This window comes from Anser anser (genome assembly GCF_964211835.1).
Source record: "Anser anser genome assembly, chromosome: 9".
Taxonomy (NCBI): Eukaryota; Metazoa; Chordata; class Aves; order Anseriformes; family Anatidae; genus Anser; species Anser anser.
In genome coordinates, this window is record NC_139729.1 from 19,466,327 (window position 1) to 19,494,120 (window position 27,794).

Here is a 27,794-nt window from a genome sequence, read left to right on the forward strand (position 1 = left end):
GCCCGGGGGGAGCCCCGCGGCGCTGCCAAACGCCCCCCGGGTGGGCTCGGCGCTGCCCGGCCCCCATCTCTCGCCCCCCCCGCAGGACTACAACTCCCAGCAGGCACCGCGCGGAGCCGCCCGCCCTCGCCGATCAGCCCCGCCAGCCGCCCTGCTCTCGGCGCATGCGCGATAGCGGCGGGGCGCGGGCGGGGCATGCGCGGCGGCGGCTCTGCAGTGATAGGGGGGGCGCTGAGGGGGGGGCGGCGGCCGCCATCTTGGGCGCTGGGCGGCAGAGCGGCGGGCGGGCGGCGGCAGGTGAGGGGGCTCCGCGCCGGTGCTCCGCGTTCTGCCGGGGCCGAGCCGCTCGCTTCTCCCATCCGGGCGGCTTCCCTGCGCCGGGGGTGGCTCGCTGTATCGCCTGGGGCCGGGGGGTGGGCGGGGGATGGTGGGTGGAGGCTCCCTGGGCGCCCGCCGGGGGTGGGGGGCTGCGGGCCCGCGGCGCTGACAGGAGCGGGGAGGGGTCCGGGGGGGTCTGGGGGCTCCCCCTATGTCAGTGAGGGGCTGCGCCGCGACCCCGGCCTCGCCTCCTGGATCCGGCTCTGGGCCCTTTTCTGCCTTTTTTATTATTATTTTTTAGTGTGTGGGGGCGTTTTGTGGCCGCGTTGCGGTGGTCGGGCCGAGGCGGCAGCCCCGCATCGCTGGGCTGGGTGCGGGTGGGGATGGAGGAGCCCTGAGTGGCACCGGGCGTACGGGGAAGGTCTGCGCCCACGGGCTCGGTCAGCCCGAGCAAAGGTCTGGTGCCGGGGCCAGGCAGGGACTTCCCTCACGCTTCTCCGCATTTTATGAGCACGAATTAGCTGGGTCACGGCTCCCAGCCTCTGCTTTCCACCGTGGAGAGCCTGCCGAGGCAGGGAGCAGTGCTGCTGGTGCCGAACGGCGCTGAGCCGGGAGCGGGCCCCGCTCCAACAGCTCCCCTGATGCCTCCCTGCTTCCTTTCTTCCCTTCGCTAGGGCTTTGGAGCCTGCAGGGCTGCAGGAAATGCAGCCTCTGTTTATCATCCGTTGCAGCTGATTTCTCTCTCCGGTAGGAAATGGCTCTTTTCATCTCGCCTTCTCCCTCTTAGCTGCGTGCTTCCGAGAGCCGTTTGCTGCTTGCTTTAGTATGACAAAGCTGCTGGGAAGTTTTCGCCTGAGGCTGCCAAAATCTGAGCCTGGAACTTTCCCAGATAGGCAAGTCTGGATGGATTTGGCGGCTCACAGGTCTGGGCGTTATAGGTTTCTAACTGCATATGGGCTCATGTGGGCACGATTCTTGCTGGGCAGTGTGAATGCTGTCAGAACTGTACTTACTGCTTTTTCCCTCTAGTAAAAGCTGGGCTTGTCCCTGTGAGTTTTGCTTGCAGGGACAACCTCCAGTCTGATGAGATGCTGCCAAGCTGCCTGCTTCCATATTTTCCCTGTCAGAGGGGAGGCATCGTTTCTCCTCTGTAGGAAGTGCCATGTTACTGACATCTAGTGACAAGGTACCCGGTGTCCTTTGGGCTGCAGGCTGGCCATATTTTCCTCCAGGGAGACTATTTGAGATATCCTTGAAGGGTATTATGGCCGGCTTCTCCCCTCCTCCTGAGATAACACAATTCTAGTCTTTGAAGTGTTGAGTCTTGAGGCTGCAAAGAATTGCATCTCCAGTTTTTTGAAGCACAGATGACAGGAAATGCTTCATGGGGGGTTGATAGTATCTTGGCTTTTTCTTTTTAAGGAATGGGAACAATCACCGAACAAAATTTCTTTTTGTAAAGAAACTTCATGTGACCCTAGTTAAACTTTTCTTGGCCTTATCACTTAATGGCGCAGGGATGGGACAAGGCTATCTAGTGCAACACAAGGCCTTCCATCGGTTTTCTGAGCTTATAGTGCTAAAGACCGTTGGTGTTTTAGGTGTATTATTTAGGTGTATTGGTGTATTAGGGATGTTCGTAGGTGTAACTCAAGGATGGACAGAAGGGCAGCCTAGGGTGCCAACGTATAGCAGGTAGAGTCAGCTGCTTTCCTGTAGTGGATGACCTGCAGAATCAAAAGCTATGAATAAGCAATATGTTATTTCGATCTCAGCAGGTTGGCAGCTTAGCTAGGAGCTTGCAGGCTGAGGCACAGAATGTGAAAGGCAGTTACCTGCTCCACGGGAACAGCAGAAAGAGGTACGTTGGCAGGTTGAGGCACCTAGGCCGTTGGTGGTCTGCGGTGAGCTACGGCTCGTATCTGCAGCCTTTTCTGTTAGAAGATGAATAGAACAGAAGCCTCTGCTCAGACTTGTAGAGTGGAAACTGCTTCAGACTGACTTTAAAACTGCCTTCGAATAAAAACCACTAGAGGTGGAAGAAGTAATTGGGGCTATTCAGATAAGGTTGGACTCCAGTAAGGCAGAGAGGAGTGTTAAATGCTTTTTTGGTGGCATTAAGGGTGCTTGCCATGTTTCCCTCTGTCAGGGTTTCTCTCCTTGCCCACCAGACTGCCTGCGTGCTGCATGGCACGCAGAAGCAGGCTGTAGGAGGACAGCCTGGTGGGAGCTGAACGTGCTTCTCTTCCTGCCCACTGGTTGTGGGGGTTTATGGGATTGGGTTTAAAATAGGAACAGTTCCTCTGAATCTGATGGGTTTATCTCAGTAGCTCTTTAGCTCACGGTATGCCTCTTAATTAAATCATGCAGCCTGTCTTCCCCAGGATGAAGTGATTGTGGCTACTCTTCTTTAAAACCAGGCGCAGCCCGTGGCCTGGAAGGTGGCTAATGCAGCCCTCTGAGCAAAGCTTAGGTGCTCGGATTAGCTGGTGGGGTGGTGACATCGACGTAAGCCTTAAGACTCTGGTTTGATAACACTAGTGCTAGCCTGGCAACATTGGCTTCCTAAGGAACTCCAGTTTGCCCGAGCATCCTGACTAATCCCCCTCCTGCTTCAGCTGCTGTCGCTTGTCCAAGACTTTGGAATGCAGAGATGGTTACAGCTGACTTGCCCTCAGCCCTCTGGGTGAGCGCTGGCTTCTTCCTGGGTGAGAGCTCGAGCAGCTAATGTACCTTGAACTGCTTAGTTGGATAAGCTCATTAATGCACAGCGGACTTACTTACTGTTAAGTCAGAACCCAAACTTTCTTTTAATAGACTGCTAAATGGGTTGGTTGTTTTACACCAGCTTATTGACTGACTTGTGATTGCTGCTCCCCAGCCGTGCTGCGTAGGTTAGAGAAATGAGCATTGTCTTCTGTTCTCCTTCAAGCCGAGTGACGGCTGTGCTGGGGGGAAACTTCTCGCCCTTCAGTGGCAGCGAGAAAGCCTGGAGTGGCTGGGTCTTGGGCTGACTGCTGAGCATCGTTCTGCCCCTGTACTTGGTGGCCGAGGAAGCTCGGCGAAGCCAACAACTTGTCTTGCAGCGGGGCTGTGGCCAGCGTGGGTTTGTCTGCAGGTGAGCAGAAGTCCCCTTGGGTCTTGGTGAGAGTGGCAAATGCGGAGCTGGCGTAGTGAAATACAGCCTGCCCTAAAGGTGTGCCTTAAAATGGATGGAGAGCTCAGCGCGTGCTGGCTGTGCTGAAGGGCAGCTTTGAGAAACTGTTGGGGTGTTATAGACAGGTACATTAGCTCTTCCCCGTAGCAAAAATACCAACAGATGCTCAGATTGTATGGTGGCTGCGTGCTGCTACGGGACTCCAGGCTGTAGGCACGCTGCTAGTGACATGTTTCCTCCAGACAGTACCTCATTCTTCTAGGGCTAGAGCAAGCATCTCTTGCCTGGACGTGAGGCTGCAGTTACTGCAGGCGTGTTGCCTCATTCCACTGTAGAAAACCGAGCAGCAATTCGTTATTTTTTCCCGAGGAGTGAGTTGGAGCAGATCAGCTTTTTTGTGCTCGGTTCTGCAAATGTAGTTACAAAAGGCAGGCAGCTGTGCTCCCAAGTCTGCGGTGTCGGCTGAAGCTAGCGCTATTCTGCTGGTGCAGGAAGCATTGCTGGGCTCTGTGGTGTCGCTCGAACACTTCGAGTTTTGGGACGTGAGCACTGGAGAAAATCAGCTGTTTGAATGTCTGCGTACATCGGGGATTTAGGCTGGAACTCAGGCTTGTCCTTCGTACCCTACTGATCGATGACCGCGGTACTGAAGTGGTGCTTCTCTTACTGGTGGTTCTTGGGCGGAGGATGTGCGAGGCCTGCACACTGGACAAGGGCTGGAGAAACGATCCTGCTCCGTGTGGTGTTTCCAGAATCGTTACAGATACAGAGGGGGGAAAAACTGCTGCAGAGGGAGCAAATTATGCTTGTCAGTCCCTTCCCTACATCTGCCTTGTTTAGTCTAAGAAGGCTCCGTGCCATATGTTCACTTCTTCCACAGCTATACTAGGTCAGAAGCCAAGCAGGGGCAATACAAGCGGAAGGCTGGGCTCCTGGCGTGCTGAGGAGGGAATTACCCAAACCCTGCTCGCTGAGCACCGGGTTAGTGCATCCTCCCAGGGCAGCTCCCAGCCCAGCAGCAGGATCCGGCCACACCGAGCCTGTGCTCCTGACCGCGCGCACACATTCCTAATGCGTGGCACGGCGCAGGTCTGCAAGGGCAAAGTCTGACTGCTTTCAAAAAGAAACTGGCTGTAGGTCAGACCCAATACACAGAGCGTTTTCCATCTATGATAGAACTGGTAGACAAAAGCCTTCTTGAGATACCGTGCTTTTCTTGCATTTTTCCTTCTCCCTTGGTCACGGTCTGTAGCTAGCTGGCTGCTGGGGCTCGGTCTGACATGTCACGAAGGTTTGGGGGAGGAACGTTCCCTAACGCACAGCCCCGCATGGCATGGGCAGTGAAATGGTTGGAGAAGAGGACGTTTGTTTCTCTTCACAGGGTGCATATCTCCATGTCAGTCGCTGTGGGTCCAGCTAATCCTGCTGCTTGTCAGCTCTGCAGCTACTGAAATGCACTCAAATCCACATCCCAGTAATTTTTCATGTTCCTTTTTTGTTGTAGGCTGTCTTAAGGTTGTAACTTCTTCGCAGTTGCCGAAAAGGTGTGTTTTGGTGCTGTCACTTTCACCTGAGTGGAAAAGCATTTCCGTGTAGCCTTAACTCCTCGTGTTTATAAGCGTGTTCAAGTATGTGGTCTGTCTACGATGCTCCTCGGGATGCTTCTGCCTTCTATTTATGGGTTGAAATGGAAGTGTACTGGAATGTGAGTACTTGGCAGCAGGGTAGGAAGCGTGCTGGCCTTAGGTATTTGTAGGAGTGGCGTTCAGAGGTTTGATCTCCTACCCTAGTGGCTAGCTGCTGGAAGAATGAAGAAGCCGTTGGGAGAGGACCGTTGTTCCTAAATTAAGGTGATTAGTCACCAACTGGTGCAAATTCAGTATTCATACGGATCTTTTCTGCACCTGAAGTAGAATAAATCCATCCATGCCATAGCTAGAAAACAAGGCTGTGGCTAGCAGCGTGGAGCGGGTCACCGTATGTTTGAGCTTGTGAAGCAGAAGGAACGTAGCTGCACAAGGCTGAAAATGCAGCTGGCAGACCATTAAGCCAAAGGCTTCAGCTAGTCACCTTGGCTTCCAGGCACTTAAAGAGAAACAGTTAAAAAGTGATGGGCTTTGCTCTTAAACTGTCTTGCAATGAGCCATTACCCTGAGGAAACTCAAAACAGTGCAGGGCGATCTCCCGAGGAAAGGCTGGCTGTGGAGAGGAGCGGAGTGAGTCATAGGAAGCTGATTGAGCAAGCCTGTTACTGGGAAGCTTTCTGAGTCATGTTGCTTGTGCACAGCGAGCAGATGAACCCAGCTCCGTGGTGGGTTTCTGATTCTGGGGCCTTCTGGTTCCAACAGCCGTGAGTCACCGAATGTCAGTCTCAGATTAAGCTGAGCGCTGCTCCCTGCAGTGCTTAACCATTGCAAGCACTGGGCTCTTCTCAGACCAGCTTTGGAAACGAAACCTCTTCATTATCCCAAAACGTGGGGATGATCTTACCAGGTCAGGAGTGCCCCACTGAAAACTCATTCGAGTAGCTGTGTAACCTTGAAGCGGTTCGAACCAGTATCTACGAGACTGGTAGCGAAACACAAAGGAGAGGATCAAAACAAAGCAGGCTTATTTTCACTGCAGCGGCTTCAAGGAGAGCCATTGTCATCTTAAAGAGCCCTTCTCTTTGCTAAGCTTTAAGCAACTTTCTCGTGCATGGTGCTCTTTGTATAGCTTTCTTCTCATCGGTTCATATATCCTGGGGTTAGTCATTCCACCTCTCGAGTTTCCCAGCTGGGTACGTGGTCTGATTAGCTGGTGGAAGTAGCTGTAGTGGGGAGGGAGTGAAATGCTGGGCTTGCTAAGAAGCCTGGAGTATCATCATGTTCCCTGAACCTGCACCACGGATGGGTTGGTGAAGGCTGGGCGAAAGGACGGCACCGTTGCATCAAACTGAATTAGGTAAATTGCACTTAAATGTGGATTTGGGTTCAGTCTGCAGAGCTGTAGAATTGCAGGTTCTCCAGGCTTGAGGAGAATCCTATGGAGGCAAGCTGCTACTGGGTATGAAATAATGCTAGTGAGCATCTCCCTGGTATGTTTATGCTGGCGGGCTGCCATTGTAAAACCAACTGGCAGAGCAGTCCTGATTCTTTGGCTAAATCAGGCTAGGGAGCAAAGGCAAATAGTGCTTCGCCTGTAACCTGGGCAGTCATCCGGAAGACTGAATTCAGTGTGATCTGGGAGTTACAGTGAAGTTTTTTTTCCTTTAAAAAGTCAAGCACTAAAAAAAGATATCAAAGCAGGATTGTTATAATATCTATACCATGGTTTGTTTACATCTCCAGTACTGTTTGGTTTTAAATTTCCTTCCAGAAGGAAAGCTTTGAGAGGAAGGCACTGAGAAAGACCAAAGCTTAGAGCGGCTTCCTTGTGAAGAGCAGCTGAGTAAGGTGGGGACGTACTGTTTTGGGAAGGAGTCAATGAAGGCGATAGAGAAGTTCTACACAGTCCCGAGTGGCCTGGAAGGAGAGCGTGAGGGCTAGTGCTTCACTTGTTCCTCTACACGAACTAGAGGCTGTTAAAGCTGGGGGAGGAAAAGAAAAAGCAGACTTCAAACAAAAAGGTTTCTTTACACAGTATGTTTTTGCTATGGGATGCTGCTGACGGACAGATTTAAGACAAGGCTGGGCAAATACTCTTAAAAGAGCCGTTGGGTGTTCTTAAATAGACATGCCATTGCTGGGGGGGTGTCTTCCTGACCTGTGCCTCCTGTTATCTCTGTCCCTTTATTGCCAGCACCAGAGGCAAGATACTGGGCTGACAGAACTGCACTGTGAACCAGACTGGCTCTTACCCTAACTAGTGCAGTGTGCTTGGTTAGCAGCTAGCTGCACGTGGAAAGTTCAAAGCCCAAGCTCAGCTCTCAGTGTACTTGTATGATGAAGAAGCCTGGTGTTTCTTTGTGTTGACGAAGAACTTTCTTTAAGACTAAAAGCATTTGGATCGCTCTGTATTTACTCCTCCTCTAACGTGCTTTTGCTAATGTACAAGCAAGCAGTTGACTCTGCTGCCTGGTATTGTGATGCAGTTAAAAATTCTGACACATCTGTCTGTAACTTATTACAGAATAGGTTCTGACCTAATGTATCAGAGAGGATAACCTCATTATTTCTGTCACCATTGAAAATATCTGGATCTTCCAGAGATGGCTTTAATTTTTCAGCAAGAAGCTTGATCAGCAATCTGTTTTGTAGAACTGCAGTTAATAGTTAAAACAAGGCTCTTTCAGGAAGCAGTCGTCATGCTAGCAAGATGCTCAGTCTTGTATGCTATGTGTCTGACCCTGTTGCTCATCAAAGCAGATGTTTCCTTTATGCTAAAAATAGTGGAACAAGTAAGTTAAGCAGCATTAAAGCCCAAGAGGGAGATTACTTTTTTTAAAGACTAGGATGTGCTTTCTAGGAAACTTCTGGAAAGGTTTTGTAGGATTCACACGATCCGGCTTTGGCCAGTTGCATAAGCTTCCAGGAAACCTTTCTATACAATGTAAGTATGAAGGAACATGCAAGAACTACTTCACGTTTGGTAGCAGTGGTCCATATCGAAACGTGGAAGCCACCACTGCAGCAGTGTGAGAAAGACATCCTTGTCTCTTGTCTGAGATAGAAAAGAAATAAATAATTAGGAAAGAATTTCTTAGAGCAGGCAACAAGTTGCATTCACTGTCTTAGCGGTTCCTGTTTTCATCGTTTGTCCCGTGTGAATGGCCTTTCAAATGGCTGCTGAATTACAGCAGCAGCATCCGCCAGACTTGCCGGGCATCTGTTCAAATACATGTTCGTGTTTTGGGTTCCTGCCCTGTGCTCTACCCTTCGGTGGCCTTCTGCGTGCCCGTTAGGGCTGTGAGTTTCGTGTGGATAGCTGTGGGTCTGTGACACGGCCTCTTCCTTCATCTTGACAGCCTGGGCTTGTTCTGTTGGCCAACTGGGTTGTCTTTGTCTTCTGGCATGGGGATGTGGGCCTTGCTGTGTGTGTAGCCTCATTCCCCCCCGTGGGGCACTCAGAAGCTTCAGAAGACTTTTCTTGCTCTGTAATTACACGGGAATCTCAGGCCCCTATGTTAACAGGTTTGGTTTCTGCATGATGGTACAAGAGACTTGTCCTGGAAGCAGATGGAGTGTATCCTGAAGTTAGGAGTCACTCATGGAAATATATATAAGTTGTTTCTAGGTGAGGTTTCAGAACTTGGCAATATTAAGGCAGAAGCATCCAAGAGTTAAAGTGTAACCAGTGTGTTAAGGTCCTAGTATAACTGTTTCACTGGTGCAAAAATAGTCTTAAAAGTTATTTTTAAAATCTTTCTGTGCTAGATAGAGTCTCAGGCCATCAAAAATTGGTGATGACAGTGACGTGAAGCCACTGACAAGTGGCAGGAGGCAGCCTGATAATAGCCAGAGACACCGCCAGCAAAATGTGGGAGTAAAAGCCAGGAAGCTTACTGCTGAGTTTTGGGAAAACTGCACCTCAGTTTCTCGCTATTTTGACTTGGTGACTATTTCTGGTATTTTCGTTCCTTGTAATGAGTAGAAGCAGCCATCTGGAAGCTGAAGACCAATAGCAGAGCCATGTATGGGTAAGGTTGCTCTCTGAGGGCTCATTAGGTATGGCTGAAAATGTAGCTGTTGGTGTAAAGGCTAATGAAATTAAAAGTTTTTGGTCTTCCTGAAATTAAAAGTAGTGGCTGCACTATCTAAAAATCCTTGTTTTAGTGCAGAGCTCACGTCTGCAATACCACCTTCAGACAGGCGGCTGCTGCAGTTTCTTGAACGTAACCGTTAGAAGATGGTTTCTCGGGCCTCTGTGCTGGAAGTCCTTCTGACCCTCTGTGTGTGTTGCTCTTCTGTTATTTTTCTGACCTTTGAGATGATCCGAGGCAAGGTCACTCCAACTTGGTTTGTGCTGTCCCTGAACAAAGGCGTATCGGTTCGCTGTCGGCTGTTTTAGGCTCGCCTGGCCCTATCCTTCCCACCCACCCCAGACAAATGGGTGTAGGCTAATCTCCCCAGCAGCACTGCGGAGGTGGTTGGTTATCTGAGGCTCTCCAGCGCTGAAGCTGAGAGAAACACCTATGTGATGGTCCCCAGAGCTGGGCACGAGCCTTGCCCTATCATATTCGTGGTGCTCTTCTCTGGCCTAAGCAGGCCAAGCAGTTGCCTGAATGGGTGTTATGGCTTGGACTGGGGTGAAGGAGGAGTGTGGGTGACTACAGGAAGGGGATCTGGTTAAGAAGCTGTATATTTTAAAAAAATAAATAAAAAATCTGCCTCAGTAATGTCTATCAGCTTTGAAGCTCTTTTCAAAACAATCTCTGCAGAAAGAGATCAGTTTAAGAGGGTAACTTCTAAGACACTAGTCCCCAGCTTTAACTGGCTCACAGTTGAGATCTGCTCCAGTGGCACTTCATGGCCAGAATGCTCTGTTTTGGCTCTGAAGCTAGCTTTTTTTTTTTTTAACCTATTTATTAATACAGCCCATTACTGCTAGGCAGCTATGATCCAAGCAGGTGTGTCGAGCTTTGTCAAGATGCTGCTTAAATAATCGTTACCTCTAGACTTACTGCCTAGAAAGATGTTTAGGAGCGCTCCCCTTGATTGCTCCTCATCCAGCAGACTGAATTACTGGAGCAACGCGATCAGTGGCTGCTGCCCTGGAAGCCATTATCTCTTTAAGTTAAGCAGTCTTCCTAGGCAGGCAGTAATAAACCAAGGTGGACCTGCTGCCACTAACACCCTGCCATGCAGTGATCTGATTTGTGTGCCAGTCGCTGTGGGGATGCACACTTTATAGGAGAAATAAAGGGTCTCCGATTTCCTTGCAGTTCCAGGTCTGTTTTCCCTCACGTTCAAGGGAGAGGCCAGGCACTTCCAGTTCTTGAGCCTTGATCTGCCCGTGCTGATGGGTGAATGTGAAGTTAGCCAGCATCTATTGCAGTGCTAATTCTAAGCTTCAGTCCTGGCTACAAATCATAGTTGTGTTCAGTGCCTCGTGCCTTGCCGGCTGCCCTGCAGCTGTATTTACTGACCTGACCTCTCTGAGTTGCTACAGACAAGCTCTGGGAGTCCCTCAGCCAGGCTTTTGCCAGGATTCCTCCAGTGGCTCCTTAGATTCAGGGCAAGGCTGTTGGTTCCTGGTGGGCTTCCTCATCAAGTCCTTGTTGTGATGTGCCTCTGAGGGAGACACGGAGGAAGCTATCTGTAGAGACTGGCCGGTGGTTAGGGGCTCATGTCTTTCATGGAACATGCAGTCTGTGCCTTGGGAACACAAACTTTTTCACATAAAATCCTAGCAGATCAAAAAGTATAACCTCAAATGGCGGCAATAAGGCTACTTCGTTCCTCTCCAGAGTAGAACACTTTCTGATAATCCTGTGTAAGGAGCTCTGTGCTCTCCTCCTGCAGGCGTGAGGCAGGCACTGAGTATCAAGCTGCCCTACTGGGCCTCAGCCCTGGCCTGGCCTGGCCAGGTGTAATGATATAAACCAGTGAAGGAGCTGACAGCACCAGACCTTCACTAATATCTGTGTGTGCGGTCTCCACTCACCTTTCCCTGCAGTCTGCTGGAGTTTGTTACTCCTGTGGCATCAAGGTGCGAGCTATCAGGTCCTCACCACCGCAGGCACTGCACGAAGTGCTTTCTGTGGAGGTGTGTGACAAAAGCTCCTGGTGCCCTGGCTGGATGTCAGCCCGTGCCTGCTGGACTGTTCGTTGCCCTGCAGCCTAACGTATGCGCTTTCTTGCCTCAGGTCTTAAGCAACATGGAAAGAGAAGACTAAAGTTCCATCATGATCGGAGGCTTATTCATCTATAATCACAAAGGAGAGGTTTTAATCTCTCGAGTCTACCGGGATGACATTGGGTAAGTGCTTCTATTGCATCCATGGTCTTTGCATTTCTGTCTCACTGTGGTGCAGACGACAACCCAGAGCTGCTTTGTTCTGCATTAGCTGTGCATGCATGTAAGACTGCAACTCAACTTGCTGCTCTAGGCCTAGTTAAGAAATAGCTACGTTCTTGCTAAGCCCAGGTCACCTACAGATGGTAGTAAAGGATAACCTGCAGGCAAAGCTAGGACTTCCTTTGGATAGTAGAGATCTGGGTGTTTTTCCAAATGCTTCAACAATGTGGACTGCCACTGCAGAAGTCTACCAGCCTAACTGTAATTGTTAAAATGTTACAGGAGGAGTCATGTGGGAACTGTCTGCCATGCGTTGTAACCAGGGCTCTAAACTAGTTTCAAACACAGATGACTAGTATCAAGTACAGGCATACAGCAGACTGCCTCTGGTCTTTGCTTGCAGTGTCAAAGTGCCAGTAACCACCTCTGTACACTTAACATTCTCTGCCCCAACCTTGTATGTCAGCCTTGTAAGTTAAAAAAAAAAAAAAAAAGCTTACATCTGTTGGGTAATTCAAATTGTGGGATTTCTGAAAGCCTTCAGTAGGTATAGGTGTATCATAACACTCATGTGAAGTGCGATGTTGCTCACTTAGACTGGGTATGTACCATTCCTAGGCTGCTAGTTCCCAGAAGGAACCCAACGAGAACTGGTGTTTTATGAGCAGTGGGTAGTGCTTTAAGGAGCCTGATCCCAAGTGATGCTGCTGCTTGGAGTGAAAGCCTTAAGTGGCTCTCTCACACAGCAGGACTGTTACTAGTGGTTATGATTAATGTGAGGCATTAGGTGGAAGCTAGTAATTGAAGTTAGCAAGTTAAAATGCAGCTAATGGAAACAGGGTCACAGTAAGCATTCTCTCAAAGTCCAAGAGATCATTTTGGCCAGTTTAGGAAAAATATATTTGTACAAGGTCTCCAAGATAAGTAGCAGTAGAATGTGTGGTGAGATAACTTGTTGTCACGAATTGCAATAAACAATCAAGACAGTCTAAAGAGAGCTTCCCTTCTGGATGTGGATTGTCTAGCGGAGGTTAAAAATGATGTAGAACTAGCAGCTTGCCAAGGCTTTCACAGTTTCGTTGATGGAGTAACAGTGGTCAACATGGTGCCTGTAATAAGCTCACTAGGTGATACCTTAACTCTCTCTTGTTCTAAGTGGAGTAAAGTAGCAGTTATGAGGATGGCCAAATTATCCCAGATCTTCCACACAGACCTGAGCCAAGGAAGCTTTGTACTTTTGTACTTCTGAAGCAGAAAACTGCTGGCTATGAAGTTCTGCCTCTTCTCTACTGTAGTAATTCTTTCAGTCTTTTGAATGTCTGCTGGCTGAAGGTCTTCAGAGCAATTCATGTGCCAGATCTGACTTGGAAATTCCTCTAATTAATGAGTAGTATGGTGACTGAACCAAATGAGGCTGGATTACTGATAAAATTTGAGAACACTGTATGTGGAGCTAGAGACGATGTTGCTGCAGTTTGTGGCAATAAGATTTTGTTGTCTTTTTGTGGCACTTAGATTGCACTGTGCTTGAACTGATGTTTATTCAAGAAGGCCTTTTAATTTAAAGGGCCTTCTGGCCATAGAGATGCAAACTGGAGAGTGAAATAGTTCTTTTAATGTAATGATCTTCCACTGTTTTTGTCTTGGCTCATCCCTCTTGTGAAGTGACTGAGTTGTTCACCAAGTAATGAAGTACTTCTTACTGGCTGGCCAGGCAAAACTAGAAATTTGGATTTTCTGCCTGATCTAATCTTAACTTTTTCTTTTGGAAAAAGGTGCCGAAGATTCACGTGTTCTCTAGAACTTCAGGAGTTAGTGTTGCCTTGAATAAAATCCTTTGTTCATTTTCTGTGAAAGTGTCTCAGTGCCAGTCTTGGGACTTAAGTGGAGCTGGTGCTGGCTATTAACCGAGCTTGCTCCCAAGATGTTGGATTCCTTCTGAAACAGGCCTTCAAACCTGGTTTACAACTTTGGGATATGTAACCTTATAAAACAAGTTGTCTTAGAACAGCCTTGTCTTGTAATCAAGTAACTGAGAATCTTCAGCTCCATAGCAAGTAAAGTAGGTATCTGTTATTTCCTATTATGAATGCTAGCATCAGTACCAGGTGTACTTGAAAGCTCTGAGCACCCTACCTAGCATTCAGAGAGGTAAGGAAAGGAACAGCCTTTCCCTGCAGCTTGTACTCTCCTCTGTAGGAGTTCCATCTCAAAACGATGAGCCAGTAGATTTCTAGAACACTTCAATCTTTAATTCAGATAAATCTGAAGTGGAGGGGGTTGAGCCCATCTAGCTTGTTGGGAGGTAGGCTGAGTGGGAAATGAGCATAGCTGCTGCCTGTCTTCATGGGGATTCGGAGTGATTGACCTGTAAGGCTTCTTGGTCTTGGCACTTCCCTTTGGTGTCTTGAAGCCTCAGGCTGTGTTGGGAGAGATTAAAAGCCATTTGTGGTAATGAGAACCCCTCCCCTTGCACGGTTTAAGGGCCTAAATAAGCACATACTAGCTCAAATGCTGATGAGCAAAGTGGCAGTCAATGAAGCAACACTTCCCTTGACTTTGATGAAGGCAGAAAACAGTCCCCACAAAACTTGGACTTCCTTTGCTTGCAACTTAGGAGAATGGCTTTAGTGCATGTAGTGCATCTGTCTATACAGCAGCTAGCTGCATGCATAAGCAGCCTCTTAAAAATATAAGCAAAGCACTATGCGTTTAATTCAGGATACTGTGGAGGGCTCTATTGTGACCTTAAGTGCCTTGTTCTTCAGTGATTTGGTCACTGGGAGAACCTACCTGCATTTGAAAATGTAGCTATTTGATTTTTAAAAAAATAAGCTATTTGAAACTGAGCAGCTTACATGACAAACTGCATGCACTTTAAATGGGATAGGCATTTTGTTTCTGAGCTTCTAAGACATCACTTCTGCTTCATAGCTCTTGATCATTATGGAAAAAGTGCAAGCTGGATAGAGCAGTGCCTGAACCTGCAGGACGTGCCATATCTCTCCAGATGCGCTGAAGCTCTGTCAAACTCGGTGCATTTCCTGTTGGCTGGACTAGGCCAGAAAGCATCAGCCCAAACAGCCTCAAATAAGAGCACTGCCACAGCAGTGCCCACTCAGACTTGCAGCCCCGTGGTGAGGCAGGCTGAGGGAAGAAGAAACGTGGTACTCTGTGGTCCCCAGGCTGTGCCTCAGATTGTTTCTTTCTTTTTTCCCCCACTGAAGCCTGCCACGTGTGTTAGCAGAGCAGCGTGGATACCAATGATGTGATGTGGATCCCACTCATCTGGACTAAACACCCAATTAGTCCTGAAATTCAAAAGAACCCCAGTCTGTCGACACTGGCGATCTGACCATGGCACGTCAGTGCTGTGCCTTGCGAGGGCTTCATTGCTGCCACAGCTTGTTACTTTCCAGCCAGGCCTACCTGGGCCTTTTGCGCCCAGGAGCAGGGGGAGGGGGTGCTGTTTGGTCTCTCCTGATCTCTTTGGATTCATTGTGCCTTGTGTGTGTGTTTCTAACCCTTTCTCTTGTTGCTGTCACTCCTCCTTTCTCCGCTGGCGCCATTTCTGTCCATCCCATCTCATTGGCTGCTGTAGCAATAGGTAAGAGACGCGGGTAGGCCGTGACTGGCACTGCACAGCGGGCAATTGGTGTGCTGGAAAAGCTTTGCTCACCTGAGGCTTCTCCAGTGTGCACCAGTCTGACTGCTGGCTCTGCTGCTAGTTCTAGCGGGTAGAACTTGAGGCCGGGAGGGCTGATGCTCCAGTACAAGCTGAGCTTTCCTTGTGAGGCTTACTGAAGGGGAGGAATGGGACTTCTAGATACTGTTATTTTACAGTAGATTAACTGCTTTCTTATGGAAAAATCGAGGTAGAAATCAAATAGTGATTTAACTCACAAGCCTTCTGGAGCAATAAAACCTAGGAAGTATTTGAAGGCCAGAATTTTGCTTATGGGGGAGGGTGTTTACTGATGAGGCTTCTACATGTCTACCCTGACCTTCAAGGAAAAAACACCTGGCATGGTAGCATGTGTTCCCCTGAATATCCTCTGTTTTCAAACTGTCTGCTGGACTGTTGACAACCCTCAGTGCTTATGAACATTTGTATGCCTTTATCCTTGCTCGCAAGGATGTGACTGCTGTCTGCTCTCAAACATGGTTCTGCATATTCCTTACCATGGGCCTTGACACTGCAGCGAGGAGCCCCCCTGTTCTGCATAGCCTTAAGGAGGGGTAGGAGTAGTAAAGCACAACTAGATGTGCCTTGGCTTGGTAGGTAGGCTACTGCTCTAAGTCTCAGTTTTGTAATATAAATCCCTCAGTTCTCCTTCCTGTGGTCTTAGTATTGGTGGATTTTCACTTAATTTGGGGAGTTTACCCTGACTTGTAGCTGCAGGATGAGAAAGTGTGGAAGAGGTTGGAAACCAGGATGTCATGGGGAGATCTGTGTTTATTTAGGAGGGCTTTGTTCCCTGTCACTAGTGTATAGACAGTGAAACAAGCTTGGATTAAAGATGTTAGCAGCTAGGAGAAACTCGTGCAGCACCTTTTTTGCACTGCAGAACTTCTTTCCCATTGTAAATGGTACTGGATCTTCCAGTGCACGTAATGCGTTGCTACTAGCATGTGGCACCGTGGGGACCCCAATTCTGTCTGCCAGAGACCTGCTCTGAAGCATAGCAGGCTTGAGAGGACATGTAACTGGAAAGCCCAAAATGTTCCTAATCCTGCTCGCTGCTTTTAGCCTGCCCTCCAGGGCACTTTGGGAAATGGAGGTGAGATGAATCTGAACTAAAACTGCCTTTCATGGTGTACCCAGGCACTGACATCCATCAGGTGACCTGGTTAGGTTTTGCTGTCTTTTCCTCAGTGGTATATCTGGGGGGATCTGCCATTAAAGAATATCATGGGAGACTATGGATTTTTTTGGGGGCAGGGGTATGAAGGCCTGGGCATGCAGAGCAGGTAGTGACTAGCTTTTTGTTCAAAACACGTGCCCCAGAGCCTGTTCTAGTGTTCATTCCTGGCTATGTTAATCGGGAGTGCTAGCAAAATAAACTGAAGGGAAGGCTCCTTTGTCATCTGACTCCACGTGGAGGTTAGCTTGCTTCTCTTTCTGACTGCAGTTAGAATTGCCCTGTAGTCCAAAGGTCCGCAGAGAGCAGTAACTCCTCTCCTGGAGTTTGCGCGGGATTTAACGTCCAACTCTGCTCAGAGCCTTCGGTTGTCCCTCCTGGCTGTGACATCCCAGGCGCCCTTCCTAAGTGAGCTGGGCGTGTGTAGTTCGCCTCAGCAAGCACTTAAGCAGAGCTTTGTGGCGAATTTGTTTCGTGGACGCTGTGCTAACTTACTTTTGGTGGTGGTCTTGTAGGCGGAATGCCGTGGACGCCTTCCGCGTCAATGTCATCCACGCACGGCAGCAGGTACGCTCGCCTGTCACCAACATCGCCCGCACAAGCTTCTTCCACGTCAAGCGTTCCAACATCTGGCTGGCTGCTGTCACCAAGCAGAATGTCAACGCCGCCATGGTGTTCGAGTTTCTTTACAAGATGTGTGACGTGATGACTGCCTACTTCGGGAAGATCAGCGAGGAGAACATAAAGAACAACTTTGTGCTGATCTATGAGCTGCTGGATGGTGAGATGTTTCCCTTCTAATCTGCTACTTGATGCTGCACTTGGTCATTCTGTAGCTTTTAGTTTAGTTTGATGTAACGCTGAGTTGGAACAGTAACATCTCAAGCCCACAGCCTGGTGTTGATCGGGTTTGCGTAGCTCAATCATCAGAGCTGTGTCCCTTTGCAAATACGGTAGCTGGTACTGGATCCCAGCTTTTGAGTGGGTCCTGTGTAGATGTAGAGCTATCAATACACTGAGTTGATAATTGATCCTGAAATGCAGTCACACTTAGAAACCAGCAAATTCATTGCTCTGGACAGCTGTCCATCACTGCTCCTATCCAAAATACTGTACAGGGAAGTCAGTTAGCAAGGCTGTTTTTCTTCTCTTGCTAAAGAGTACTCTGGCCTCTTGTCCTGAGGCTTAATATATGAGCAAGTTAGTGCACAGACACTGCTTTCCTTATAGCAATGATTAACATGGCTGCTGTGTTTATATGTTGCAGCTTTGGCTTGTGGCTCTGAGCTAACCATCTTTTACCCTTCCGTAGAAATCCTGGACTTTGGCTATCCTCAGAACTCTGAAACAGGGGCCCTGAAGACCTTCATCACTCAGCAAGGCATCAAGAGTCAGGTAACCAGAGGGATCTGGGGTACAGCGCTGCTCTGCTAGTTAAGCTTGTTCAAGAAAGCATGGTCTTTAATTATGCAACTAACCACTTGACCTGTGCTGGGTGAAGATGCCTGAGTAGCCTGAGAACTCCCTGGCTGGGATGTAGCTCAGTGTCACCTCATTCTAGATGTCTCTGTGCTTGCGTGACCTCCCTGGCATTTAGTAAGGTGTGAGAGGAAAGGCCCTGTGCTGGGGTGGTGCTGGTCCCTTGCATGTAAATGATCGCTGCCTTCAGGTGCTGCTCTGTGTCAGCTTCTGACAGAGGATAAACATATCTGCCTGCTGAACCAGAAATAGCTGTCCTGCATGTGAATCTCACTGAGCAGGTCTGTTCTCCGCCAGCCTTCGGTGCTTTGAGCTGTCAGGCTTTCGTGCCTTCCTTGTAATGAAGTATTCTTCAGCCTTCTGAATCTTGCTAGCAGTCAGGAAACTGACGTTATTCTTTTGCTGCCTGTGACATCTTTGCAGATCAGCAGATGCGTCAGTACAGTCTGGGCTTTCTCACATTAGAGATGAAATTCTCTATGGCACATTCGGTATAGTAGTAACCCTTGCAACAAAGTTTACATAGACATAGAAGATAAAGGACACCTGGGGGAAAAAGACAGTTGAATTAGGCTGTTCTTGGGAATGTTTTTCAAACTAGTGCTAGTCCTCAAAACTAGGCTTCCCATCTCAGGCAGCTCATGCTCAGCCTCTGTGAAATCAAAATGCTACTGTAGTTACTGCTTCTTGTGTCCCTGAGGGATATCGCTCACCTTGTCCCTCTAACGTAGCTGTGCAACTCCTAATGAGGCCTTAGGTGAGAGGACTGACTTCTAGGCTATGTGGCAGGTAAGTCAGGAGAAAAAGCTGGGAGTCAGTCTGTGCTGAAGCTGTCTGCAAAAGGAAAGAGATCTGGGTGAAACTTAAGACCCAAGGTACAAACAGAAGTACTAAACAAGAGCTTGCCTGGAGACTGTTCTTTTTAAGGATGAGCAGAGGTTAGAGTCTCTGGAGGCTCTGTTCTAGCTCCTTTCATTAACACTGACTTCCTAAGGACTCCTTTTAATCTACTAGTAGCAAGCCTAGCTGCATCTCAAGAGTGAGGGAGAGAGAACAGCTGCCCTGAGCAACATTTTCTGCTGCAACAAGCAGTGTTTTGCAAGAGGGCACGGGCATATCAGTGGCCAGATGTGAGCGCATCCGGTCTCCGTCCCCCATCCCGAGCTTTAATGTAAATCACTGTGGCCTTCTGCAGTCTGACATTCTGGGCAGTCAGCACTCAAGATAGCTGAGTCAGCTCCTGTTCCTAGGAAAACTTAAAACTAACCACCACCCTCACTTCCTTCCCTACCTCTTTTTTTGTGTTTTTGACAGTTTTAACGAACTCTGACACTGCTTGTGTGCGAACTACTGTCACAGCACCTCAGCTCATTCAACAACAGGTTTAGTCCTTCCCTTTCAAACAGCAGTTCTCGTCTACAGCCATTCATAAGTAACAGCTCATGGTTATTGTGCTCTGTGTGGGAGTTCTTTGCATCCCAGTTCAAAGAAGAGCAGAAGTGATCCTATCCAGACATGGTACTGCAGGGGAAACAATTGAAACAGTGCTTTCTGTATTGCCTGGTTCCCTTTACTCTGGTTCTTCTAGCCTCAGCCTCTTCCTTCACTTACAGCCATCTTCTGACAGATACCTTGGGCTTAAATGTGGGGCTGGGTCGTCTGTCAACCTTGTTCCATTGTCCCTGCCTAGTTCATGGGGGTGCTTTCCTTGAGCTTTGTGTCCTGCTGACTTTAAGGAACAAAACCTGCAATTATGGCAGAATTTCAACACTCAACTTTTTGACTTTGTTCTCTGTGAGGAATTGGAGGTGTTCTGAGCTGCTGCGCTCTGAATGCCCACCCTGTGTGGCTACAGTGGTCTTTCCAGGGTTGGCAATCTCGGGATTTAAGATCTGCTTTGATTTTTGAAAGATGGTCCAATATTGCTGCATTGCTTGCCAAGAAAAGTACCGTTGTCCTCTGGGAACGGGGTGGTGCAGCATGCTAGAGATTTCAAAAGGTGCTGGTGTGCAACATGGTTTTACCATGATACTTTTCCATGATACTAGTCAAACAGCAGGGCTCAGGTCATGCTGATCTCCTGTAACAGAACTGATGCAGGCATTGCCTCAGATCTCTTCCTCCAGGAGAGGCTAAACCTGCTCTTAAAGCGCAGGGTGGAGCCATGCTCTGTGTGCACTCAGTTCTCAGCCTGTAGCTGCTGTCTGCATCTGTCCAGGCTTCATCAACTAACAGCATGTTGGCACTTTCATCCTCTCTAAGTGCTTTCTGTGAGTGTGATTTTAACTCTTAATTACAGCATTTCCCCAAGCCTTAGACGCATTGTAGTGCTAAAATGCTAGTGGTACTTGCTGAAGGTGGGAAGAGGTCTACCAGCAGCTGCCTGAGCCCAGGAAACCTGGTGGTAGCTGTCTGCCTTTAGCCTAGTAACTGTGCTGGCGGTTGGGTAGTCAGGAAGTTGAATATTCCCCTACCAGTTGAGCTGACTTCTTCCAGCTCAGGCAAGGTCACGGTTCTGAGAAATTTCAGACCAGGGTACCTTCGATCCATCTTGAAGGGAACACAACGCTTACAGTGCTGTGTGATCTGAGCTTCGTTACTCCCTAGGCATTTGCTTCCAGGTCCACCCAGCCGCTTTCTGCAGCGACCAGAGGAGGTTCAAGGCACTGGTGTTGTGGGAGATGGGAACTTCAGCGTGCGATCAGTGTCTCTGATTAGCTGAGGCTGCTTTGGAAGCTGGAGGACTGGGTATTAATCTATGTGCTCCTCTCCACTTCCTCTTGAGCCTGAACGAAGCATTGAACAAGGCAGATAAGGACATTGTGGGGTTTTTTTGGTGGGACAGAGGAGAGGAGTATTTTGTACTGCATTGAGCACTTATCTAGGCAGTTCCAGTGGAGTATAAACCGCTCTGCCTCTTTGATGTTATGATAATGGCTTCACTCAAGGAGCGACCAGCTCTGTGGCAAGAACACGTGTGAAACAAAGCCACTGAGCCATCTCTAAACTGAGATCGTGTACTGCCACCCTGTGGGCCCAGTGCAAGGCTGCTGGGGCAGGACCCACCGTGGTGCTCTGCAGCCACTCTGGTGGAAGAGACGGGATTAACAAGGACACAACTCCTTACAGGACCCAGTTTTATTAAAACATCTTTATTATTGCACTCCCGGGTGCTGTGTACTTCTCTTAGACTGGTATCTGTGGCACAGTAAACATCCAGGGCTTGCTTTAGGAATGGCAGCATGCAGAGTCGACTGCACAGCACCGTTACTGGCGTGGTATTTGGCCCATCTGTCGCTCCCTCTGCCCTGCTTTGTATTTGGGGGGAATGGGCTGAAGTTTGAAAAGCCATTTCCCTGCTGGGAGTACTGGGTTTCCTGAGCTAAAGGTCAGAGCCCCTCATCTTGTTTGTACTGATTAGCTACTTAATTAGTAATGAGCTGGCCTGCTTTGTTCCTGTCCTGAGATAGCCTTAAGCCTAACCTGCCTCTTTCTCCCTTCCTCCTTTTTCTTGCTACTGACCTGCTTGCCTGTCTAACCCTGTGTGCGCCACACTTGCTGCTATACATCTACTTCACTTTCTGCGTGATTGGACCCCGCCCATAGCACCAGGTAGGAACCTCCCAGTGCCTCTCTACACAATGCTCCCAGGAGACTGAGAGCAAACACTTAGATTGATGCGAAGTTAACGTTGGTGTACAACCGTTGCCCCAATGGCATGCTAATGACTGCAGTCATTATGAAGCAGTCCTTGGTGACCAGCTGCTTCACGGCCCTAGGGTCTCGTGTTGGATAAGGGTGTGAGCTGGCCTGTCAGCTGTCTAACACGTGGATTGAAGTGACATTCTGTCAGATGTGATTCGAATGTCATCGGTGCAGCCCATGTCTCCCCGCACCTAAATGTGTAGCCTAAAGGACTTCCTAATGAAATAAAGACAGCAGGAAAGCCTCTTCCATGATCAGTGTTTAGTTAAGTGTACAATTTGCTGAGGGTTAACGCTTTTGTGACTGAACCGTGGGGTGTATGACATATAAATTTTAAGTGTCAGAAGTGGCTGCGTACAATAAGTGGCAAGTGCTTGCTCTTTGGTTTAGATGAAGCTTTCTTAGTCCTTCAGCATACCTAGAGATTTAATATACCATTTCTTCCCTTCAGACTAAGGAAGAGCAGTCCCAGATCACCAGCCAGGTGACTGGACAGATTGGATGGAGGCGTGAAGGGATCAAATATCGTCGCAATGAACTCTTTCTTGATGTCCTGGAGAGTGTGAATCTCTTGATGTCCCCCCAGGGTAAGTGGGAGGCGTTGAGCCGGCATCCTCTTTCCCATCAAGGACCATTGGTGGGGACTTGCCTAAGTGTGCTCACTGTGCTCTTCTCTACTCCAGGTCAGGTTTTGAGTGCCCATGTCTCTGGCAGAGTGGTGATGAAGAGTTATCTGAGTGGAATGCCAGAGTGCAAGTTTGGCATGAACGACAAGATTGTCATTGAAAAACAGGGTAAAGGGACTGCAGATGAAACGGGGAAAAGGTAAGAGGCCTTGGGGTAACTTGGGGTAAAAGCCACTTGCCACCAGGGACCCTTATGGAAGGGCAGCACTTGGTAGCTTTTTCTGATCTGACAAAAGCAGCTCATCTCTTCTTCCCTTCAGCTACTACTGCTAATTTTTCTCTGGGTAGGTCAGTTGTCATGCAAGCTACCAGCCCGAGGGCCTCAAAATGGAAGGCTTCTCCATAGCAGGGCTGGTGTGAGCAGGTAGAATGTCATTTATGGTGTCTGACTTCACATCTATACAAAAACAAGCGACAGGAGCTGTGAGGTTCTCTGGGCTATCATCTTTAAGATTCAAATACGGTGTTAAGTGTGGAGTTCTTGCAGCTGGAAACATTTCTTCAAGATGGATTTTCCCAGAGCTTGTCAGAAGCAGTTCTAGTCAGCGCAGAGACTAGTAATAGCGTTCCCTAGGAGCAGTGAAGGAACCCGTCTGACCGTAGCCTCTCCTACCCAGACTGTTCTCACACTCCGGGGTGGTGGGCAGACTAATACTACATAAGCCCCTGCTGCTGGCGTACGGGTGGCTGTGTGGACTGGCAGCTCATCCCTTCTGGGAGCCCAGCTGCCTTCCTTCCCAGCTGTGCCTCAGTCAGCACCAACCCTGAAGATGAAGATGGGTCTTGTGCCTTTTCCAACCTTCCTGGTTGGGGTGAAGAGAGAAGAGCAAAGGGACTGACACTTTTTTTCCCACTAACTGTTTGTGACTCAGCTGTTTCTTCTTTTTTTTTTTTTGCTGACCCCTCAGTGAATTGGGAAGGTAGATAACCCGCTTCAGCTGTGTGCACTCTGCTCTCCCCCCGTCTCTTGCTTTGTGTGACTTGTGCATGTAACTCAGACCTCAGACACTTTCCGTGATGGTTCCTGTACATGGAGCTGCGCTGCTATTTGCCTTTTCTCCCAGAACCAAGCCAAGAGCTATCGCTTCACTGTCACCTTTAGGCTGTCTTTCTAGTACATGAGTTTAGCTAACAAAATGGATGAGCCTCAACTGGCTGCCCAGTGGGGAAATACCCTAGTGAAAATATCATCTGTGTAGGCCTCTGAAGAGTCAGCAGTGCTGCCCCAGAGTTTGCATACTGTGGGTGCTCTCACCTGTAGATGTGCTATCTTTTTGAGTTAGAGAAGCAGGATGGACATGGATTCTTGCTGGGTGGTTCTCTAGCGGGCAAGAGGTTGGAGGTGTCGCTGTCCGGAAGTATTTAGCAGAGGTGACCAGCAGGAGCAGTTGCTGCCAGTTGCGTTTTGGCTTCTGGCATGTGGCAATTCCAAGCCCTGAGCAACGCTGCCCAATGCCTGGACTAGTGCTAGGCAGCAGGGCCTTCCCAGCAGTGTTCCAAAGAAACCAAGGAACTAGTCTACTAATGTTGACTGTCATCTGGGCAACAGATTAGCAGGAGTTAGTCTTTTTTATAAAGCACAAACTGCACCACTGTTTTATGTAAAATAAACAGCCAGTCAGCCTGGGGTGAGTCTTCTTCCCCTTTGAGCAGGTAATGGTGGCTCCTAGGACAGCTGAAGCTGCCTGTTGCATAGGCTCTCTCTGCACACTTAATGGTTACCCTGCTGCTCATAGCAGTTGAGGCAACCTAGATATTGCTGTACTACATTGCAGCACCTTTTCTGTACTGCTCCCTCTCCTGTTGCTACCTAATTCTCATTTTCTGATCCCTCTCAGTAGCTGAAGGGAGTTCTTAGCTAACTTTAGGACCTGTCCCTGAGGATATCTTCCTTGCTGCTAGAACCCAGCACAAGCTGAGCGCTGTCAGGCTAGGCTAGTGCACCTAAATGCACAGATGGTAGCCGGGGAGATGTCTTGTAAAGCAAGAGATTAACTTTTGTGGCACAGTATTCTGGTCCTCGGCAAATCAGTTACCATGCTGGCCTCAGGACAAAGCTTCTGTCTGGTATCAAACCAGCTGCTTGCACTGTGGAAATCAACACCTCTGAAGAGATTTCTGAAAAGGAAGACCCAAAACCTAGCATCTCCTAGCTGTGTGGCAGTGGGATAGCTTTGTGGACAGGAAAGTGTTCTCTCCTTTGAACTGTGCTGTGAGACGACCTGGGTTAGCAGAGCTGCCCTTGCAGTCCCGAGGTGCTGCTGGCAGGCAGACCCCAGCACGGTGTTCCTCTGGCTGTGACAGAAGGGTCGCACCTCCGGGGAGAGGAGGGAGAGAATTCTTTTTAAACAAATGTCTTGAAATACGACCTTGGCAGCGGTGAAGTGAGGGAAGTTTGAGCCAGGAGGCCGCTGTCCCCTGAATCTCTCCCTGCCTCCCCATTTCCTGGACACCTGCAATGGCACCATGCTCTGTAGAATAGTTTCTGCCTGAGCAGACCCTGCACTACGGGCTGCAGCAGCTTGCACTTGTTTAACTTTGTCTTGTGTTTTAGCGGCAAACAGTCAATCGCCATTGATGACTGCACTTTCCACCAGTGCGTGAGGCTCAGCAAATTTGATTCCGAGAGGAGCATCAGCTTCATTCCACCAGACGGAGAGTTTGAGCTCATGAGGTATGGTGAGGGCGTTGAACAGGCTGGTGTTGGCATCTGTGTGCTGCTACTGCGTTAGTGCTGCTGGTCTCGGGCATACCTGCAGCCCTTGAGCACCAACAACTGTGCACTTGCCTCCTTTCTTTTCGGAGTAGAATCTGTAGATTGCCGCTTCGTTTACAGATGTGGTAGAAACCTAGCTGCATGGTTTTCTTTCCCTGCCTGTTAGCCTGCTGTATCTGGTTTTTGTTCCAAGTTCTTAAAACTGGCTTCCATGAGCAGGGTCACTTGGCAGGAACCTGATACAAAACTTGGACTAAAGAAGCTATTACTGCCCTAGGGCAGCGCAGGTCTGACTGCTGCTTCCTTCTGGGGTGGCTTCCTTTCTGGCTGATACTGTAGTCCCAAAGTTGGGAACAAGAAAAAAAAAACAAGGAAACCTTGAAGAAGGTTTCTAGGTTGTTCCCTGTGCGAAGGGTCTGTCTCCTTAGGAAGGTGGTACAATTTGAGAACCTAAGGGAGTTAACTCCTCAGAGTTTGACGTTGCTTTTGTGCCTGCAGATACCGAACCACTAAGGACATCATCCTTCCCTTCCGGGTGATACCCCTGGTGCGGGAGGTGGGCCGGACCAAGCTGGAAGTGAAGGTGGTGATAAAATCAAATTTCAAACCTTCCTTGCTGGCTCAGAAGATAGAGGTAAGCTGTGGCGTATTACATCTTTACTTATGACCCCTGCTGTGCTGTCCTCGCAGACAAGTCCTCAAGCAGGACTGAAACGAACTGAATGCCTCGCAGATGTGGTGGTGCTGCTGCCCTGTAGGAGGGAAATGCCACGCAGGGGGAAAGTGAAAGCTATTTTCAGTTGCACAGTCACCCTTGGCAGATTCTGAAGCACCCTTGTTGTGGATTCTGAAAATGTTTGAGTCTTTACTTCAAAGCAAGAAATTAGAGTTAGGCAAGATGCCTCACGGTAGCTGATGATCTCTGGGGCCCTGATATGGAGAGAGATGAGGGCAGCTGCTGCCCCAGACCGCTTGGCCTGACCTGGGAGGAGGCAGGTTTTTTTTTCCTGTGAGATCGCACAGAGAGCCCTGGCTGCAGTCTCTGTTCCCCTGCTCACCACGTTCTGCCTTCCAGGTCCGGATCCCAACACCCCTCAACACCAGTGGAGTGCAAGTCATCTGCATGAAAGGGAAGGCGAAGTACAAGGCCAGTGAGAATGCCATTGTGTGGAAGTAAGTGAGCGTGCCAGGGGGCAGGGTCTGGGGAGGCGGGAGCGTTTGGTGCTCCTGTCTGCACTGAGCACCTGTGGGGAGGGGAGAGTAAACTTGGGCACCTCCTCACCTCTGGGTTTTCTCTGGTAGGATAAAACGTATGGCTGGAATGAAGGAATCCCAGATCAGTGCAGAGATCGAGCTGCTGCCCACCAATGACAAGAAGAAGTGGGCTCGGCCCCCAATCTCCATGAACTTTGAGGTGAGTCTCTGCCTGCCTTCTGGGGGCAGCTAGCCTTAGCGAAGCTCTGTCAGTCCGCTCCCTTCTGCCCTCATGGGAACTGCACGGTTCTGAGTACTCGCTATCGCAAGCTGTTGTGCAGCTCTGCCTTAAGTGAAGCCAGCCAGGTGGCAAAGCTAATGGGGAAGAAATCACCTTTAAAGCCCCTGGAGTCTGTCACCATGCATGGCGACAATGGGGAGCTCTTGGTGTCTGTTTCTAGGTGCTTAGCCTGGGGCTCCTCGGGCTGTTGTGTGCGGAGAGCATCTTATCCCTGTTCCAATGTTCTCCATTGCCTTTCCCAACAGGTCCCGTTTGCGCCCTCTGGGCTGAAGGTGCGTTACCTGAAAGTCTTTGAGCCAAAGCTGAACTACAGTGACCACGATGTGATAAAATGGGTGAGGTACATCGGCAGGAGTGGGATCTACGAGACCAGATGCTAGCCCCAGCGGGCTGGCAGGCTCCCTCTTCTCCAAGCCATCCTCCGCGTCTCCTCAGTCTTCAAGTACATTCAGAGAACATCGGCCTGGCCCCTCTACGCAGATCGAAAGACCCTGTGGCTCACCTTGGGAGCGGACTTGCCTGCCTGTGCTTGGTTTCCACCCGCGCCGCAGCTGAAGTTCAGAACCCGGGCTCGTGCAGGGCTGTGGCCAGCTGCCTGCTCCCTGTCCCAGGGCGGGGAAGGGCTAGTCTAACTCCCATCCTCTCGTGATCTTTCTAGGGAACGTCCACCATTAAACTTCTCTTCTGTTGGTGTCTCACTACTTGCATCATATCCTAGTATTTTTGAAGTTCTTGTGCATATGTACTCGTAGAATAGACCTAAACATAGACTGGACAAATCTGAGTTGAAGTTACCCTGGCTTCTGTACTAGCTATTGCTGTTGTGGTAGATGTTGCTGGCCAGTCTGAGATGCCTGAGGTGGTGAGGTTTGTTGGGCTTCCACCCGAGGAGATGGTGGGCTCGCTGCATCTCACCACCTTCCTCCTTCTTGCAAAGTCCTCAGTGTAGAGTCCTGCTGGGGGAAGGTTTGTGACCAAAACACGATGAGGGTTTAGACTCTTGCTGGTGTGTACGTGGGTGGCACAGCATTTCGGGTCCTTAGAGCACTTACCCCCCATCTGCTGCTGGCTCGAGCCAGTCTTTCCTTTCCAAACGAATTGGAAGCGTGGCCCCTCTGTCCCGGGCTCCTTTCCAAACGAGTCGGAGCCCCGGGGAGCGTGGCTCAGCTGAGCTCTGCCAGGATGCGACCAGGGTCTGTCCTCTGGAATCGAAAAATGCACTCGCCAGTAAACCCCCGGCCCCAGCCTGCCCTCTCCGCACTTCTACCGAACGCTTCTGGGCCATAGGAATGCTGCTGCCGCCCACAGTCCTGCTTCTGGTAGTGTGGTCTCCATTTTGTACACCCTGTGATTTGTCCAGCGCTGAACCTAATAAACTATGTAGAACGGAGACGGCTGTGCGTGCTGCTCGGGGGGGCTGAGGGGCTGGGGTAGGGGG

At 49.4% G+C, this 27,794-nt stretch overlaps 1 protein-coding gene across 5 annotated transcripts; it reads left to right on the top strand.

Annotated features, from left to right (window-relative positions):
• Nucleotides 1–168: 168 nt before the first annotated feature.
• Nucleotides 169–27,746, top strand: AP2M1 (adaptor related protein complex 2 subunit mu 1). Of its 5 annotated transcripts, none has more exons than XM_083848333.1 (12): nt 227–297; nt 993–1,065; nt 11,262–11,374; nt 16,791–17,056; nt 17,588–17,670; nt 21,911–22,046; nt 22,143–22,284; nt 24,700–24,819; nt 25,360–25,495; nt 25,937–26,034; nt 26,164–26,275; nt 26,602–27,746. In XM_083848333.1, exons 3-12 carry the CDS (start codon nt 11,301–11,303, stop codon nt 26,734–26,736), a joined length of 1,302 nt encoding a protein of 433 aa, XP_083704459.1. In that variant the 5' UTR covers nt 227–297; nt 993–1,065; nt 11,262–11,300; the 3' UTR covers nt 26,737–27,746. The 5 variants fall into 5 exon arrangements, with proteins under 5 accessions (XP_083704457.1, XP_083704458.1, XP_083704459.1 ...); XM_083848335.1 differs by having other exon boundaries at nt 241–297; nt 993–1,241; XM_083848331.1 differs by lacking the exon at nt 993–1,065 and having other exon boundaries at nt 169–297.
• The last annotated feature ends 48 nt before the right edge of the window (nt 27,747–27,794 follow it).